The 17,372-nt window shown below is 37.2% G+C and overlaps 1 protein-coding gene and 1 non-coding gene across 2 annotated transcripts; one reads left to right on the plus strand and one right to left on the minus strand.

Annotated features, from left to right (window-relative positions):
- Positions 1-70: 70 nt before the first annotated feature.
- ECR1 (E1 C-terminal related 1) lies at positions 71-17,283 on the minus strand. Its single transcript, XM_077384544.1, has 9 exons — positions 17,121-17,283; positions 16,831-16,994; positions 12,904-13,106; positions 9,048-9,280; positions 8,901-8,963; positions 8,758-8,814; positions 7,949-8,070; positions 6,157-6,274; positions 71-687 (listed from the first exon to the last, which is right to left on the minus strand). Exons 1-9 carry the CDS (start codon positions 17,217-17,219, stop codon positions 397-399), a joined length of 1,350 nt encoding a protein of 449 aa, XP_077240659.1. The 5' UTR covers positions 17,220-17,283; the 3' UTR covers positions 71-396.
- On the plus strand, positions 7,256-7,341 carry LOC143882394 (small nucleolar RNA snoR109). Its single transcript, XR_013252233.1, has one exon. It is a non-coding gene; the product is annotated as a small nucleolar RNA snoR109 (small nucleolar RNA).
- Positions 17,284-17,372: the final 89 nt, after the last annotated feature.

The raw sequence follows: 17,372 nt of genomic DNA on the forward strand, positions 1-17,372 counted from the left end.
TTCATTCCAGCCAAATTTTGGATCCTATCATGAGAAAGCAAAGAACAAACAGTTGGAGAAGCCAGGAATATAGAAAAAACTCCACAAAGTCTCTCAAATTGGACATAGATTTCCCTCAAATCTGTATTTAGACAATCCATATTTTCCTCTAGCAGCGTCTTTCCCATACCCATCAGATATACCATGTTAACAATCCTAATACATCACAGCTGAAGTGCTGATGATATAACTTATTCTTGGACAAATTACATATATCAACATGCCAAAGTCCTAGAATATATTTCAGAAAGCCAAAATGTTTAAAACTGCGAAGCCCTTTTTCGCTCCCTCAAATTTGGGAAATTTCTTTTGCTTGCTTTCAAGTAAAAATGAAAGAGGGGGTGCGGGGTAGAAAATTCATGCCCCGCCAGCCGTATCCATATCAGTAACCCCATCAACAATTCCCTTGAACACAACACGCAATTTCCTTAAGCATGAATTTTTCTTGCCATTCGTAACAGTTGAACCATTCACATGGATGACATCTTTTGGGACTTTACCCATGAGGTTGAAGAGTGGTTGTTGTAGATTTGGTCGCGTCATTTCTTCTAGTACAGCAGGTGCTTGCATGTATAGATTCTTTCCTCGGTGTGTGACGCTTGGTTTTGACAAAAGCAGATGCGGGTGTTCTCCAAGGAGTACGATAAACTGTTTCGCACAAATTAAAAGAACATAAAAAATAAATACAAGCTCCAAGTAGAATCAAGGGAAAATAGAACTTGAGAAACCAAGTGATATAATCAGCTGACACATATAAGTACTTACATGGAAGCATAATTTTAATTACCGAGTTCAGATTCGGAATGATTTGGAGAGACAAAAGTTTGGACATTTGGAAAATCTCAAAAGAAAGAAAGAAAGAGAAAAACAAAAGTATAAAGAACAGAAAGAGCAAAATATAGCAAATATACATGATAAAAACCAAAGCTTTTCCTTTTCCCAATAAAAAAAGAATTCATTAGAAAAATTCAACAGTAATTCATTAAATGCAAGAAATTTTAAAAACATGGGGAATTTGCAATAACTCAACAATTTTGCACGAATGGTTCACTATTTTTTTTCCAACCAAATGCAGAATTTGGAAACTAAGTATGATTGAATTCCTTCTTCGTGAGTGATGCAGTGCTTTCTGATGCTATACCAAGGAAGCAAGATTCGTTCTCACAGGTGGGGAATCGCGATTCCCCAATTCGTGAATCGGATTCGGGATTCAGTTTGATTCCCCAAAATAGGGGAATCCCGAATCCTTTTCATCGCGCGAATCCCTATTTGGGAATCACGATTTCTTTTCCACCGGAATCGTGATTCTTCATTTATGGATTCGCATTTCATTGATAATAAAATTCGCGGATTCACATTACCCAAAACCGTGAATCCCATTCCGTGAAATCTGTTTCCCCGGCGATTCCCCGTATATAACCCCCTCCCCGCCCCCCCTCTTGAACGGTTTCTATGTGAATGGTTAACAGCTTTAGAGGTTTCCAGGCTTGAGAATGGTTTAGGTGAGTGATATTTAAGCCCATTTTGATCACCCCACACCCAGCGTCAGTGGCAATGGGTGAGAAATTCAGTGGCTTTGATTGCAAAGGGGGCTAATGTACATGATGTGAGAAAAATCCAGTGGATTTGATTGCAAAGTACACTGACAATGGGTGTCCCCGACAATTCTCCTGCGAATCTCCGGCGACTCCCCGACGATTCCTTGGCGATTCCCCGGGCAAAATTTCGAATCCCGCTCCCAACCATCCCCGGAGCCTTCGAATCCTACTTTCAAATCCCAAATCGAATCCCGTTTTTTATTCCCGCCCTGGCAACCTTGTGCTATACATCAATCATCCTGTAATTACTATACCCACAATGCATCTCTTTTAATCTCCTACCTTTCTAGATTTGTGAATAAACTGGAGAGCAAGACCTATACACACAATTCACAATATCCGTAATCCTCTCCATTCCGATGTGAAAGTGGATTTTCCAACTAGAAATCCAGAGGTACATTTTGACTGCATCAATCATATAATGTCTTTGATATCCACATTCCACATATGAAATAATAATTGAATAAAAACATGGACCAGATGATAGTTATAATCATTAAAGGCCTCTGTACTACCTTAATGATCCATATTCCCAGCCACCATCATTACACATATTTATTTCATGGCTTGTCTGTTGCAACACACTTTTAGCAAGTAAACCATGATTTGTAACTTAGAAGCAGGAACCTTCTCTCGAGGTGCCGCTCCCACCTCGGAACCTCGATTCGGCGCTCCTTAGGAAGGAGCTTCCAGGGAGCGCGACCCCAGAGAGACGGGAACCGCTCGAATGATGCTCCCAGCCTGCTTCTATTACTCTATAAGTCCCATCATCACCAACTTCCTTACATCAAACTCCTCCAACTCTTCAAAGTACTTCATTTGAGCAAGCACAAAGGCGTGTACATCTTCAGAAGGCACGAGGAACGAGTGTACACAAATGAAGATGGTGAAGATGGTTAGAAATTAGCTTTTAGATTTACTTAAATTTTGAAAGATACATATGAAAATGATTAGAAACTATTATTTTTTGATGTACTTGAATTTTGAAAGATATATGAAGAAAATATTACATACACGCTCCCATGGCGCTCCCAAACTTAAACTCTTCTAGACCCCACGCTTCCCCGCCCCCGCTCCCGCCTCCGCCCCCGCCCCCGCACCCGCTTCGTGCTTCTAAGATTTGTAATGAAACCTTAATGCAGCATCTTGGTAAAGCCAGTGCTGCCCAAGTATGGGTAGTGCGTTGCTATAGAGATCTAAGATATGGCAACCCGAAAGATATTGGGAAAAAAATTCTGTATCATCATAGCATATGCACACATATTTACCAAGAGGAAGTTTTTTTAATTTTGAAGGATATATTTAATCAGAGGAAGGCCTTTTAGTAAGGTCCTAATGGATGACCCTCAAAAGCCAAAACCATGATCTGATGATATATGCTGCATGTGCGGGCGGGCGTGTGTGTGTGCATGTGTGTGCGTGTGTGGGTGGGTGGGTGGTAAGTAGGAGTAATTAAGGAAGACCATGACCAGGATTTATTAAAAAGAAAAGGATATTACAGTTGATAGCTCGAGGGGGAAAGGAGGGGAGAGGACAGATCAGGTGAAAAAGATTGTTTTATATCGCCAATAAAAACATATTTATATGATCTGCTAATTGAATCATGTTCCACCCACGCAAAAAAAAAAAAAAAAAAAAACATTCTGAGCTATTATGTGATGCATGTGCATATTATCTATGGGAACGTATGGACGAGCAAAAGTGCAAATGAGGGCCACTTGTTCAATGATCCAAACCATTTACTTGCTCGGCCTTGCTATGGATTCTCCATGCCCCATGAGTCTTTCCCATCAAACTTTCCTAACCCTTTGATTTTTGGATCTTCCCTATTAAACTTACCAATGAGTACCATTCCAAAAAAAAAAAAAAAAAACCCCTTACTAATGAGTCCAAAATCTTCGAAGGCCACCAAACTTCTCCCTAATTGTATGATTCCAAACCTTCGATTTGTGGATGCTTTGCCGATAAATGCAAGCATTAGCTTTTTTACCTTCTACCAATCCTTTTGAAGGCCAAAAATTAGAGGCTTATAATTGTCTGATAGAGTTGAATTTTGGCATGTGGCCCACCTATAGCAAGGCCTAAAATATAAATGGATTGGATCACTGAAAAGTGGACCTCACTGCCAGTATAACAGGAAAAAGTAAATGGATTGGATCACGGGAAAATATGCACATGCATCATATAACAGCCCATCTTAGAAGTTAAAAGGTCAGACAAGATAACGTAATTTTCCTTCTAAGATAAAATAAATTTTATTAGAAGGCAAAAAAATACAAAGAGCAGTCGAGGTAACCCCAAATAGTGCATAAAATACCAAAGGAGAACAATAAACACAACTACGATAGCAGTAAAGCAGCCCCCTCCCTTTCAACCTCCCTATCAACACAAACCATCAGCCACATTATTAGCACTACATGGGATATAGAAAAAGAAGGGGGAAAGTCTAGTATGTGAAATTGACTAATCTCCATGGCCCTTCGCTTTTCTTGGAGGCCTGCAGTATTACATTAGCCAAGTCACCTTTGACCCTAAGAAAACTAGATGGATTGTCCTTCTTTTTTTTGAATGGCAAGATGGATCATCCTTTAAACAAACTAAATCCCTCCAGTTAAGCTCGAACTTCCACTTCATAGGAATCCACAATTCCAATTGTACCAAAGAATACTTTAATGACAGCAACTTCGTCATCTATAACACACCTATAGTTTGAAGTCACAACAGCTCAGATCCTATGTTCCCATTAGAAATACCATTAAAATTTAACTTCACAGTATTGGTGGGAGGGGACCATCATGCAACACATTTATCATCCACTCGGCGACTTAAAGCTCAAAATGTGTCGACGGGGATTCGGCATAAGGGGGCAAAGAATCCATACAACACAGCTTATCACAAATTTTCTCTTTCAAAATATGAGGACCTGTCTTTATTTAATCTCGTATAGGTTTTGAAAGTACTGCGTTACTAGGTAAAGAATTTAGGCTTGACTCATGGCTTGAACCAGTAACCTATTGGTTAATCAAGCCAACTAAACAGTTAGGCTACATCCCCACTTGGGAATTAGACACCTTAACCTTTAACAAGCACTAAATTATAAAAAAAAATTGTATTGTAAGTCTTAAAATTATGCATGGCACCATGTCAATTTGTCCTTTCGGTTAAAAAATTCAAAGAAAATCAGACAAGACAAATGACATATTTAGCGAATTCCTAATTTTGAGTGTCAGGCCTCTGTGGGGCCCTCTGTTGATGTCAGGGCCCATTATTGGGTCATTTTTTACCCTCTTCATGACATATACATGGTTTTGGGTCTACATGGACTTCGCTTGGTTCACTATAGATGCTCCTATGTTGGCAATATCATGTGCTCAATAAATCGATTATTTCCAGATTTCAGCTGAAGAAGACATCGAATACGGACTTCATGAGATACTCTTACCAATGAATCAACAAAGAATTCTTAGATAGTACTGGGGTATCACTACTTTTGGATGCCCAAAGGTTGTAAAATTAACAAAGTAGCCCTGAATAAAATTTGAAATTCCCCATTTCAGTTTCATTTTTTTGGCTGTAGAGAACTAGCAGGTTATGAATTCAACAAGCTTCCAAAAGCTTTTTGTGTGATTTACCAGCAATTGCATGTCCCTGTTCGTGTTCACGCTTGCGTTGCACAATGTGGACATTCATAATTTAAATGTTGCACACTGTCGACATTCATAATTTAAATAAACAATGGAATGAATGCATTTAAATGGCAAACCATGCACTATACTATTAAATATTATAAGTAGTTAATTGATAACTATAAGTCTTATAATAAACTCAACACTATATCCATTATCTCCTGAAAACTTTCATCCAACTATGTTGTGACTTGTGAGCCATACATACATATCCATAGCTTGTGTTTATTTTTTACAGCAACATCTACATCATCAGATAATGCAAGAACAAACCCTAAAGATACCAATTTGATATGATGATATTTATAAAGAAAAGATTGCAAAAGCAGGCAATTGCATTCTAGTAGACGTGACCGACACACAATGCATTCATAACAAAGGTTGTCAATATAATTGGATCACTTAAATAAAACCAGGTGTTCAGTTACAAAACCAAAACAAAACAAATTCCAAGTTCTTTTGTTAGGAAGAAAGTTCAAATGAAATGAATACACATACAAAGCCATAAGGAAAGTAAACCAGATTGGTATTCCATGTAGCCTGAAAATATACTACTTCTACACAACATAAAAGTAGTTATTTTAACTAAAAGTCTACGAGAATTACAATTGAGAGACTGCTTCTGCTAAACCAAGTGATCAAAGAAATCTAAAAAAATAATTAGTTTATAAGAACTAGTCCTGTTATCCTATGTGCTCAAAGTGGCTTAAAAGCTTCATTACAATAACTAGTTCAGAAAAAAATAGAACTTGTGACTACAAACTAGAGTAAAATAAGGTTAATTAAACACATGTATTTTAAGTAACAAAACTACAAAAAAGATATGTACAAACCTTTTGTAGAGTAATTGAAGTGTCGAGCTCAACGAGAACACCAGGGCCACAGACAAGACAATCCGTATCTTTGACAAACTCGGTCACTTTAGTATGAAGGCCGGCAAGACCATTATACCTACAAAAGATACAGACCATTTAGTAGAAATTATATATATATATATATATATATATATATATATATATATATATATAGAGAGAGAGAGAGAGAGAGAGAGAGAGAGAGAGAGATAGAATAGTGTTCCTGCGCAGCTACTCAGATAGCTTATCTGAGCAGCTGCTTCAAAAACTCATGTGGCCCACATTTTTGGGGTGATCCAACCAAAGCATTCATTTGAAAGGCCCTTCCATGGATAGGGTGTGTACCAAAAATCAGCCCTCTAGAATCATCCTAACCCAATCAAAGGAGGAGGGGAAAATGGACAGACACTGTTTCTGACCATTTTTTCCCTCCACAAATGGCAGGGTTAGGATGATCCTAAAGGGCTCATTTTTGGTACACACCCTATTCATGGAAGGGCCTTCCAAATGAATGCTTTGGATCACCCCAAAAATGTGGAGCCACATGAGTTTTTGAAGCAGCTGCTCAGATAAGCTATCTGAGCAGCTGCGCAGGAACACTATTCACCAAATAGTGTGTTCAAGACAGAATTTCTAGAACACCAAATTATGGTCCAATTTTTTGAAAATTTCTGGAATTCTGTCCAAAAGTCTTGTTTGCATTTTTCTGGATTCCATTCTGGAATGAAATTTTTGAAAATTTTAATCTGGAACGGAATGGAATTGACAATTAAGTCCTTCCAATAGAACTTCGACCTAAGAGGGCAATTCTCCCTCACTAAGCACTGCCCAAACCAATTGTAATTTAATGAGGTTTGAGAACAACAGCTCAATAACATATCAAGCTACAAGTTGATTCTCTATTACCGAGTAGGACCCTAGTTTGCATATGGTAAAAGTCATTTGCATAATCTTTTATAGTTGGATTCCCTTGACTCAACGATTGGAATTGCTAGCACAAGGTGGTTCATAGTGGTGGCTACATGTACCAAGAGATGGGCGTATCTATTCAGTTGCCCATTTCTTGAATTTGCCAATGTGGCTGTAGCTAAATCAATCAGAAATAAAACTGGTCAGTTGTTGCTTATTTCAGTCGACAAACCGCTTACCGAATTTCTGATATTTCTTTTCTTATAGGAAGAAGAAGATAGAGACATTTCAAAAAAAAAAAAAGGTGGTTCATAGTTACGGATTTATATTAGATGGGCTTCAAAATCTTCTCTCATGTGCTGATTTTTCTTTTCTCCGACCAGTCTCAGGGCTTCAAGTTTCTCCAACCATACTGAGGAGACTCCTTTCTTGATTCTAGTTCTTCAGAGGCCGGGACTAGATGAACGCATAACTATGAAAGCTAAAAACAGAAACCATTGGCAAGCTTTCTTTTATTCAAATCACTGCCATTGCTGTTGCAACTTCATATACAGTAGCTCAATGTTTCATAACATTGTGGCAGATTATTTGAGGATAGGAAAAAAAATATGGCAACATGATCCACAATCAATAACACATTTAACACTACCTTCCAATCAAGAAATATCGATGCCTTAATTTATTTATTTTTTATCCCCAGGGTTACTACAAAGACAAAATATGAAACCTTCAGATGTAATCCAAGTCAGTACGAAAAATCGTTCTTAGCCCATCTATTCAACCCAGATATCATATCACCATCTATCGATGGACTACTGGATGTTCAAAAGTGCACAAAAATAGGATATGAGAAAGGATGTACGTCAGATAATTGGACAATGTTTTGCTGCATCCTGTTGCAATCTTTAAGGCTTCCAGAGCACATGCAGCTGATATGATCGCATTTGTAGAAGCAATTGCTGGAATGATATTCTTAACAACACCCTGTAAAGCAGCACAGAAGTTCTGTATTATCATACTGCTATTAATCGGGAGGGACATTCAGACTATTCAGTACCAAAGAAAGGGAAAACTATTGGCACATAACTTGAATGTACCAATGAGCAACATACGGATGCACAAGAAGAAAATCATTAAAGAAGGATATTACTAATGAACAATTTATGAGAATGAGCTTTAAAGATAAACCATCAATGAGTGATTCTACATAAAGCAACTAACGCATGCATCCATCACTAATACAGAGAAAAAAGTAACTAATAGGTCCAATAAGATAAAATAAAAATAGCGATAAGCCATCAATGTAATCAAAGATAAACAAAAATAAACAATGTATCAACTAGAAAAGTAAAGATCCAACAGTCGGATCACATCAGCACTGGAGCGATTGCAAACAATAAACTGGTTTCAGAAGACCATCTTTGATTGTTGGACATGTAATGGCATTCAAAATTTTCCCCTTACTATAACTATACCTTATGATTTAAAGAGAAATTTATCCAAGCAATATAGGTAATTAATTTCATTTGACCCAAAATATGATATTGACCAGTTGAAATGATTGGACACCAATCCAAAAAAACTGATACCCAAAACAAAAAAAATGCAGAAAACAGGAAAGAAAATGATATTGCTTTTTGGAGAGATGGATTTCATACAGCTGTATTGTACCTGAGTGACAGAATACGTAACTCCGCTAATGCCGAAAAGCTCAGCTCTCTTGAGGGCCTGTATAGGATATTGATAAGTATCAGTAAAAGATATGTAGAAATAATGGTTTTAAGAAACGGACATCTAGCAATTGCAAGTCAAACCTCCGAATAAACCCACTGCATATGTTCTGGATCATCTGCATCAAACGTTTCCCCACTATGCACCTACAAGATAAATAACAAACTTAATCACAGACTGTCCAAAACCACCTCCTGAAAACAACAGTGGAAATAGGTTTCCTTGCTTACCTCATCCCATTTAATTAAATGGGCATATTCAATACAATGGGCAGCAGTTCTAGGGGTTTCTGCAAGGGTGCATAAAGGAAATTTTACTTGAGGAGGGAAAAGCCAGATGGTGCACTCAAAACATGGTGTTATCCCTGGCATGATAACCCTAGCATGGCCCTTGAAACCTTCAGTTCCACCATCCACCATAGGTTTGATTGTTTCTTCAACTGGGTTGTCTTCAGAATCATACTCTAGATTTCCCAAAAATGATAGAGACATACTACATAAAATCAGGAAGATGATAGAAAGTTCTAGTTACTTTAAGAACCACATAAATTTGATGCATCAACAAGATAGATGAAATAGAAGCATATCCTGAAAGAAACATCATAAAAAATAGTAATGGGGAAGAAGTGAGGTTGATTGAGTAATTATAAACCGAAAGTAAGACATCACAAGAAAACAAAAAAGAAAAGTTTTAACTAATCTGGACACAGCCAAAGGAAAACAAAAGTCCACTCCCATAAATGACAACAATCAAGGTGTCTTTTCTGTTCCCTGTCCCACCCTAAACATTCCCCCTAAAGACCTAAATAGTTTTACCAACCAAGTAGGTAAAAATTACACGATAATTAAATATCAAAGTAGCCCCAATGTAATTCCAAATTATCTCCCCGACCCCCCCCACCCCCCCATCTTCTACCCAACTCCTTATCAAACTACCATACTCGAAGAAACTAAAAAGAAACTAAACTCTCTCTCTCTCTCTCTCCTCAAGAGACCACCATTTTCTCTAGTATCCGATCGTAAGGTCCATGATCAAGTGGGAAATTATTGGTCCATAACTCAACAACAGCTCCTCATCAAACTACCAGACTTGAAGAAACCAAAGTCCAACTCTGACCCAATCAGCCATTTTGTCTGATACCCGATCGTAGGGTCCATGATCTTCTCTCTCTCTCTCTCTCTCTCTCTCTCTCTCTCTCTCTCTCTCTCTGTGTGTGTGTGTGTGTGTGTGTGTGTGTGTGTGTGTCTATATATATATATTCAAATCTGACATCATCAATGTTTTCATTCGTTTGATTTTTTGATCATATCCAGTCTTTGATTTCTCAATTCCACTTTGTCCCATGCACCTTTCTCCTCTTGAGCCTCCATCGTACTCACTTGCATCTCCACCCCACGTGTCGATCTTCGAAGGAGATATAGACTACTCAAAATGGATACCTACGCATATAGATACAACCTCCAAAAGTTTAGACAAAATTCTAGTCCGTGAATTATTTTCTAATTGAAACTCTAAAAAACAGCCGACCCCAACTAGTTTGGGACAAAGTCTTTGTTGAGTTGAGTTGGGAAACTCCAAAAAACACAAAGACATTCTAATGACCTCTTCTTTCTGTTCAGTTGTGCATCGTCCCCCATTGTTAAATGAAACTCGACTAAAAGATGGTTGATCATGTTAACTGCTAAGACTCTACTCTTCAAATCGTCAACACATTCCTTCTTCCATCTATGAAACATCACAGTATGCTTCCCACGCACAAACACCAATCCATCACCGTTGTCATCTACTATTTTGTGATTGGATGAATTAACTTTCCCTAATCAAGTGGAACTTCAAAAATCACAAATCCATTACATATCCCTCCACTGTTTTTTTTTTTTTTTTGAATGATTACATATTCCTCCACTGTTAAATGAAACTCCCTTTCATCCGGTTGTTAATTGTTTACAATAAACTTCTTAGGTAATGCAACACTACAATAAGGTTTCCTTGTGCAAGCAACAAACCAACAACATCTGTCATATGTTGTTTTGTGATCAGATGATTTTCGTAACCTTTCATCTATAAATTTTTTACACTTTGCCACTATATGTGGAATAGGAATGTGCTTATTTCTCTCATTGCATAATCATAAACTATGCATGAGCAGTCACTTGACTCACTTCCAAAGAATCTTCCCTTTTCCTTGGAACAGACCATGCAAATATTTGGAAACATATCGGGCTCATCTTGCAATGAAGTTTCAAAAAATAGCAAATGAAAACCTAGAAGGCACTCTATACGTGGGTACTTGTGTAGGCCCAATGTACAATGCCTGACATGATACGATGCTCGCAACAGATAGCACATGTAAGCTTCTTTTTTTTTTTTGAATGGTAGCACAGGGAAGCTTTTATTTCTCAAAATAACTATCATATTTCAAATGAGGCTAAAAATACGATACTTCGGTAATTTTTGGGAACCCAATATGGGAAGTCTCTCAAATCGAACCACGTCAATATGATAACCCTTGGTATATTAGAAGCACGAAGCGGGTGCGGGTGTGGGAGCGGGTGTGCGGAAGCTTGGAGGTGTAGAAGAGTCTAAAGTCCGGAGCGCCATGGGAATGTTTATATAATATTTTCTTTATATGCCTTTCAAAATTCAAGAACATCAAGAGAGAGAGAGAGAGAGAGAGAGAGAGAGAGAGAGAGAGAGAGAGAGAGAGAGAGAGAGAGAGAGAGAGATTTCTACCATCTCCATATATCTTTCAAAATTTAAGTACATCAAAAAGTAGTAGTTTCTAACCATCTTCAGTTTCATGCTCTCTTTCCCCATGCTTTCTGAAGACGACTTTTTGCTTGCTCCAATGAAGTATTTTGAAGAGTTGGCGGAGTTTGATGCACCAAATTTCTAAGATATCAGCAAAGATGAAGACGCCAACAGGTTGAGAGCGTCATGGGGTCGCTTTCCTTGGAAGCTCCTTCCTAAAGAGTGTTGAATCACAGTTCCGTGGCGGGACCGACATCTATGAGGGAAGATTCATGCTTCTAAGCTTGGTATCATATCTGAACTCGCCAATACATTTTTCTTAGAAAGGTGTCCTCACGGACCTATTAGTTGAAAGACAATAGCAAAACATAAACTATATGGATGACACTTCCTACATTGATTTTAGATTGGTATTCAGATGGCTTTGATAAATGACAGGTCTAGAGAAATATGTGTTTATATTTTGCTTTAGATTTTTCTAGTATTCTTATCGTTATTCTACCTTTTTATTTAAAAAATAACATTTTAAAATTAGTCATATCTTTTTTAAAAGGAACGCTGAAAAGGGCAGAACATCGAAAAAGTTCCATTCCAAAAGAATTTTTTTAACACCCATCCAAAGGAAAATGACAACTATGATCACAACAGATCTTAACATAACAGGAATACAAATAGCTAAAAAGTCAAATATCATAAAATAAAATATAATAACAACAATGATTTTAAGTTTCCATCGAAACCGACCCGAAACGACCGAAATGTTTCAATTTCCATCCCCACTTAAATATATACTAAAATTGAAATGCATATTGAAACCAAAACCGTATGTGTATTAGTAGTATAATACATTAGTATTTTTTAGTTAATTATATTTATATCGATTGCATGTGATATGTAGTGCATGTAATTTGTATAAACATTTCTATGAAACACATGTAAAATGCAGCATGTAAAGAATTTTCATACATGCGTGACAGTGCATGTCATGGGTATTTTTTGTGTATATGATAGTTTTTCGGTGTGTACTTGTGCTTATTCTAGCACTTCCTGAAGTTTCATCTTAAATGTCTATCATTTGCATATATTTCCACATGTTTCCATGATTTTACAGGATTTTCACCAAAATTTCCATTTGAAACCGACATGTTTTCATTTCCGTCCCAGCTGAAATGTATACCAAAATCGAAACCTAAAACCTTAAAAACAATACATGCAAGATTAAAAGAAGCAATGACATCTAAAAGGGTCATATGAGTTCTCTCCAGCAACAAAAAAAAGTAATAGTAGAAATTTTTAAGGCCCAAATAACAATAGAAGAAGAAGAAGAAGCCACACCTAAAAAACTACAAGCCACAGCATTGATGTAGCTTCTAGCCTCAATGGAATCAAGGCCCAATGCAATGATATTGAAATCATTATAGAACTCGATATCTTTATCTTCAATTCTGCAAAAATGAGGTACGATATTCACTCCACTAACTCTTTCCATAACACGCATTGCAGCTACCTCAGCTTTTGGCTTTCCAACATCCTGAAGCCTACACTATCACAGCATATAATCAACAAACACCTTCTAACTAGTAATAAGTGGGCAAAAAATGCAACTTGAAGACATATGCTAAGGAAAAATCTAGTTTAACCAAACTGTAAATACAATTAATTGCATTTGATGACGAAAAAAAAAAAAACCAAAGGAACTGCCAGTTAAAATGGTGAAAATCCATTATAAGCAGAAATTAGTGTGATTTAAGTCATCTTCAAGGAGAAAAGAGTACATAAGTGCATTTTCAAGTAGAAAAGAGTGCATAAGTGCAGTAGGAAAAAGATGTTATGAATTACCTTATTCTCACAACTAACATTTTCAAAAAAAAAAAAAGGAAGCATACTGACAATTCCAAAAAATATGCACATGTGAAGTATTTTTTACGATGAGAAACAAACAAATAACGCATTAACTTTGTAACCTAAAACTAAAGAAAAAATGAATCTAAATAAAGCCTCAAAAGAGTTTAGTGCATTCATGATCGAAACAAATGAAGTATTAACACTAGAGGCTTTGGAAGGAGTGCCAATTGAGCATCATCCTTATTATCTAATAATTACTGATTCCCGATTTGCCGACCAACTAGTTTGGGACAAAGGCATAGTTGAGTTGAGTTGAGTTGAGTTGTACTGATTCCCGATTTATTGCAATCTACTATGATCTCTTGTGAATTAAGATATCCTTATTGTCTAATAATTACCAGAGAAGCAGGATTCGTACTTGGAGTTGGCGAATCCCCGAATCGCGAATCCGAACCGTGATTTGATTCGAATCCCCGATTCTGGGGAACCCCGATTCCCAATTTATGAAAACCCCGATTCCCACTTTATAGGAACCCCGATTCCCAGGCGATTCCCTGTGAATCCCCAGCGAATCCCAACTCCCCACGACTCTCAGCGAATCCCCGACGATTCCCCGACGAATCCCCGTCGACTCTCTGGCAAACCCACGATTCCCGCTTCCCACCATCTCAGGAGCCTTCGATTCCCGCTTTCGAATCCCGCTTTCGATTCCCGCCTTGGCAACCTTGATAATTACAGATTCCCAATTCATTGCCATCTTCTATGATCTCTTGTGAATTAAGATCAAAACCGCATCTTTACAGGGCTTGGGTTTAAAATCTTCTTCCATATTAATAGATAATATGGAAGGATGTGTTCCTTTCCTTATGAGTAGCATCTCGGTCACACTGTAATGGTCTTCTAAGCATTATTTGACATGCATTCAATGGGATTACATGACACCACACTTCCCCTTTGTACTCGAGTCCTATAAAAACGAAAGTAAGCAATGAGCAATAGCAAATACTTCGCCTCCCTTATAAACTATTCTATCTTGTACGGTCGAAGGTGCTTTTCTTCTTTTAATTATAATCCGTCCATCATCTCCCTTGAAACAATGTTTCCTATAGATGTTTCATCTATAATAAAATTTAAAAAGTTTTCTTGCAAAGAGACAACTTATTCTAAAGATATTAGATCATTTTCATGCCTCTTCAATAAAATGTTTGCTTATCTCATTTGAGAGGGCAATTATGATAAAGGAGTCATCGTGAGTAGATGGTTATCCAAGCTGAGAATCAAACATGGAGGCTGCATTTCTTGGTAAGAATAGTGTTCATGGATCTATTTAGTCCTATCAACATGTCTCTTACCATAATCATAGGGAGGCAAATTGGGAGGCTGTGTTTATTGGTAAGAGTAGAGTTCATAGACCAATGTTTATGACTCTCACACCTATGCCATAACGTGCATACTTTGACTACGTAAATTTTTTCTTTGTCAAAAAGATATTTTGTTACTCGTCAAAAAATAATAACAAAAGAAACGAAAAGAAAATGACTCTCGAATTTTTTTTTGTTTTGTTTTTTGAATGGCTAGTCCCCTCATTTTTTTAATAATGGAAATGGATACCTTTCCTTTCCTATATTTTCCTTTATGAGAAACACCGCAGTCACCTAAAGTTTCCATTATAAGAATCATAAATCAGTTCAGAATATTGTATCTTAAATTTTGTTTGTTAGTGTTTCATAAATAAATTTAACAATTTCCAATTATTTACAGAATATCAATTCACCCGACTCCTCGTTGGAATTTCCTAATTCAAGCTTTTGGACCTTGTCCAGTTCTGATTTTGGTTTGACACTTATCTGCCTCCCAAAAATTATGTAAAAGATGCATCTATATAATATACATGCATCGCAATGGAAAATACATAATGGTGTTGTGTAGACACTCTCAGAAATGCCAACACTAAGCAAAATAAACCACTTTTCACCCTGTCAGGCTAAGTTACAAGGATTCTTCTAAATTGGCAAAGTAGTCATGCCACACATATTGGTTTCCGACACTTTATTGGTTCTATACAACACTTCTAGATCTTTGTTATCCTTTTTTTTTTTTTTTTGAATACTACCCACACGATTTATAGTTACAACAGGTTTTGTGTTTTATCCATCCTAATCGTGAGATTTTTTTTTAAAGGGGCTTAGCCTGTAGCTCAAATGGTTTAGGCTTTGTTCTTCAGCATTAAGTTCTGAGGTCCAATCCTAGCTTACCTATCAAAAAACAATAGTGAGGTTTTTATATGAAAATATAACATTATATTTAATTAACCTACTGAAACTCTCAATAAATTAGATGTTAACCATATTATTATGCATAAGTACTTAATTTTAGAATTGATGACATATATTTCCGGGTCTACTGATCCTTCTTGAGGTTAGCCAAAGACACTCAGTGCCCGTGTCAAATTCCAACCCATGAGCTGCTAATTGCTTATTGCCTTAAATTCCAACACATACTCGTGTGACATAGCTAGCGGGCTAAAAAATGGACAATACCTAATTGAGTTGATCATTGCCTTAGATGTAAAAAGAGTAAGCAATGGATACTAGATTTCCCGATGCAAGGTGGGCACCACGTTCTCATTGTACAACATGAGCATTCTTATTGTACAAACTACAAACATGATCTGTCTGCAAGGCCACATTCATTTCCTACATCTTAGTTGTTAAACTAATCACCTCTAGAAACATACCTCCAAGACGTTTCCAGTCATTCACGGGTAGCGATATTAAGTTCATCGATTCATCAAAAAACCAAAGCACCAAAGCAATTCAACAACAGAGAAAATTGAACCCGACATCCCGATAAGGCCTTGTTTGGATTGCAAGAAAAACACTTACGGAAATTTTTTTTCTTGACAAAAAATGTTTCCACGATTTAGAGGGAAATAATATGATTATGGTTACTTTAAAGGGATATTATCATAAATCCAAGGCCCTCTGGGTAACAATTGAATAGGGTTGGTTCAAGTAATATATTTTTTCGCGTGTATAAAAAGTATGTGTTAGAATATGTGAGATCTCACTGTTGGATTGGGTTGAGATCTCACTGTCTGATCGTCTTGGTGGTAGATTGGGCAAGTAGATTAGAAGAGGTAACCTAGAGTGATTACAAAAGTTGGTTACATTAGGATGATTCTATCTTTATCTCTTTCCATTATTACTTCTTATCTGTGTTTATATTTCGAGTGTTCTATATAAACACTCATTGGGACTTTTGTAATGAATCTAAGAAGCCAAGATAAATGAAAAACCTCAAACTGATCAGTATGAAATTTAATAAATATTGTTCCTTTCCAAACTTTTCAAGAAAATTCCTGCAAACCAAACATGACCTAAAGGAAAAAAAGGAGTTTGAAATTGAAATATGAACCTGAAGAGGAATTGGCGATTGAGATTGGAAACCTCAATTCTGTCCATGTCTATGACATCAAGGTTGCGAAAACCCGAAAGCGCCAAGTCCTTGAGCAACTCACAACCCAACCCACCTGCACCCACCACTAAAACCTTGGCGTATTCTTGAAGGTCCTCTCTCAACTGCACACACAAAACCCATATGAGAAAAAAACATTTGGTGTCATTACTTTAATTGGATTTGCAGTGAAATGGATGAAATCCATAGAATGTGAAAAGGGTTCTCTAGAGAGAGAGAGAGAGAGAGACCTCAGGGCCTGGTTCGAAGTTGGGTCCGACTAGATTTCCGGGCCGGAGCAGGAGCTTGTCGAGGTCCCGCCACCTTCCGGGCACTACAGGGTTCGCCATGGCACCCTCTTTCTCTCTGTGGTACACTCACACCACCTTAAAAACATCAAAACTAGTCGATCTTGGATTCGCATGAAGTTAAGTACCATTGGTCCATTACCAATGAGAGTTCAGTAGGCTGGATACAGTTCCACGCTTTGGTGTACATCTGGA

The sequence above is a fragment of the Tasmannia lanceolata genome, unplaced genomic scaffold (genome assembly GCF_043159265.1).
Source record: "Tasmannia lanceolata isolate RefF3 unplaced genomic scaffold, GAP_Taslan_0.1 ptg000007l, whole genome shotgun sequence".
In the NCBI taxonomy this organism is placed as follows: domain Eukaryota; kingdom Viridiplantae; phylum Streptophyta; class Magnoliopsida; order Canellales; family Winteraceae; genus Tasmannia; species Tasmannia lanceolata.

What these genes read in the sequence shown, in the direction of transcription:
- ECR1 (XM_077384544.1), bottom strand. Translation starts at nt 17,219, where the DNA reads ATGGCGAACCCTGTAGTGCCCGGAAGGTGGCGGGACCTCGACAAGCTC. An exon ending in AATCGCCAATTCCTCTTCAG is followed by an intron (nt 13,107 to 16,830) that starts GTTCATATTTCA and finishes GTGATAGTGTAG; the next exon opens with GCTTCAGGATGTTGGAAAGC. An exon ending in CTTCAATTACTCTACAAAAG is followed by an intron (nt 688 to 6,156) that starts GTTTGTACATAT and finishes TGTGCGAAACAG; the next exon opens with TTTATCGTACTCCTTGGAGA.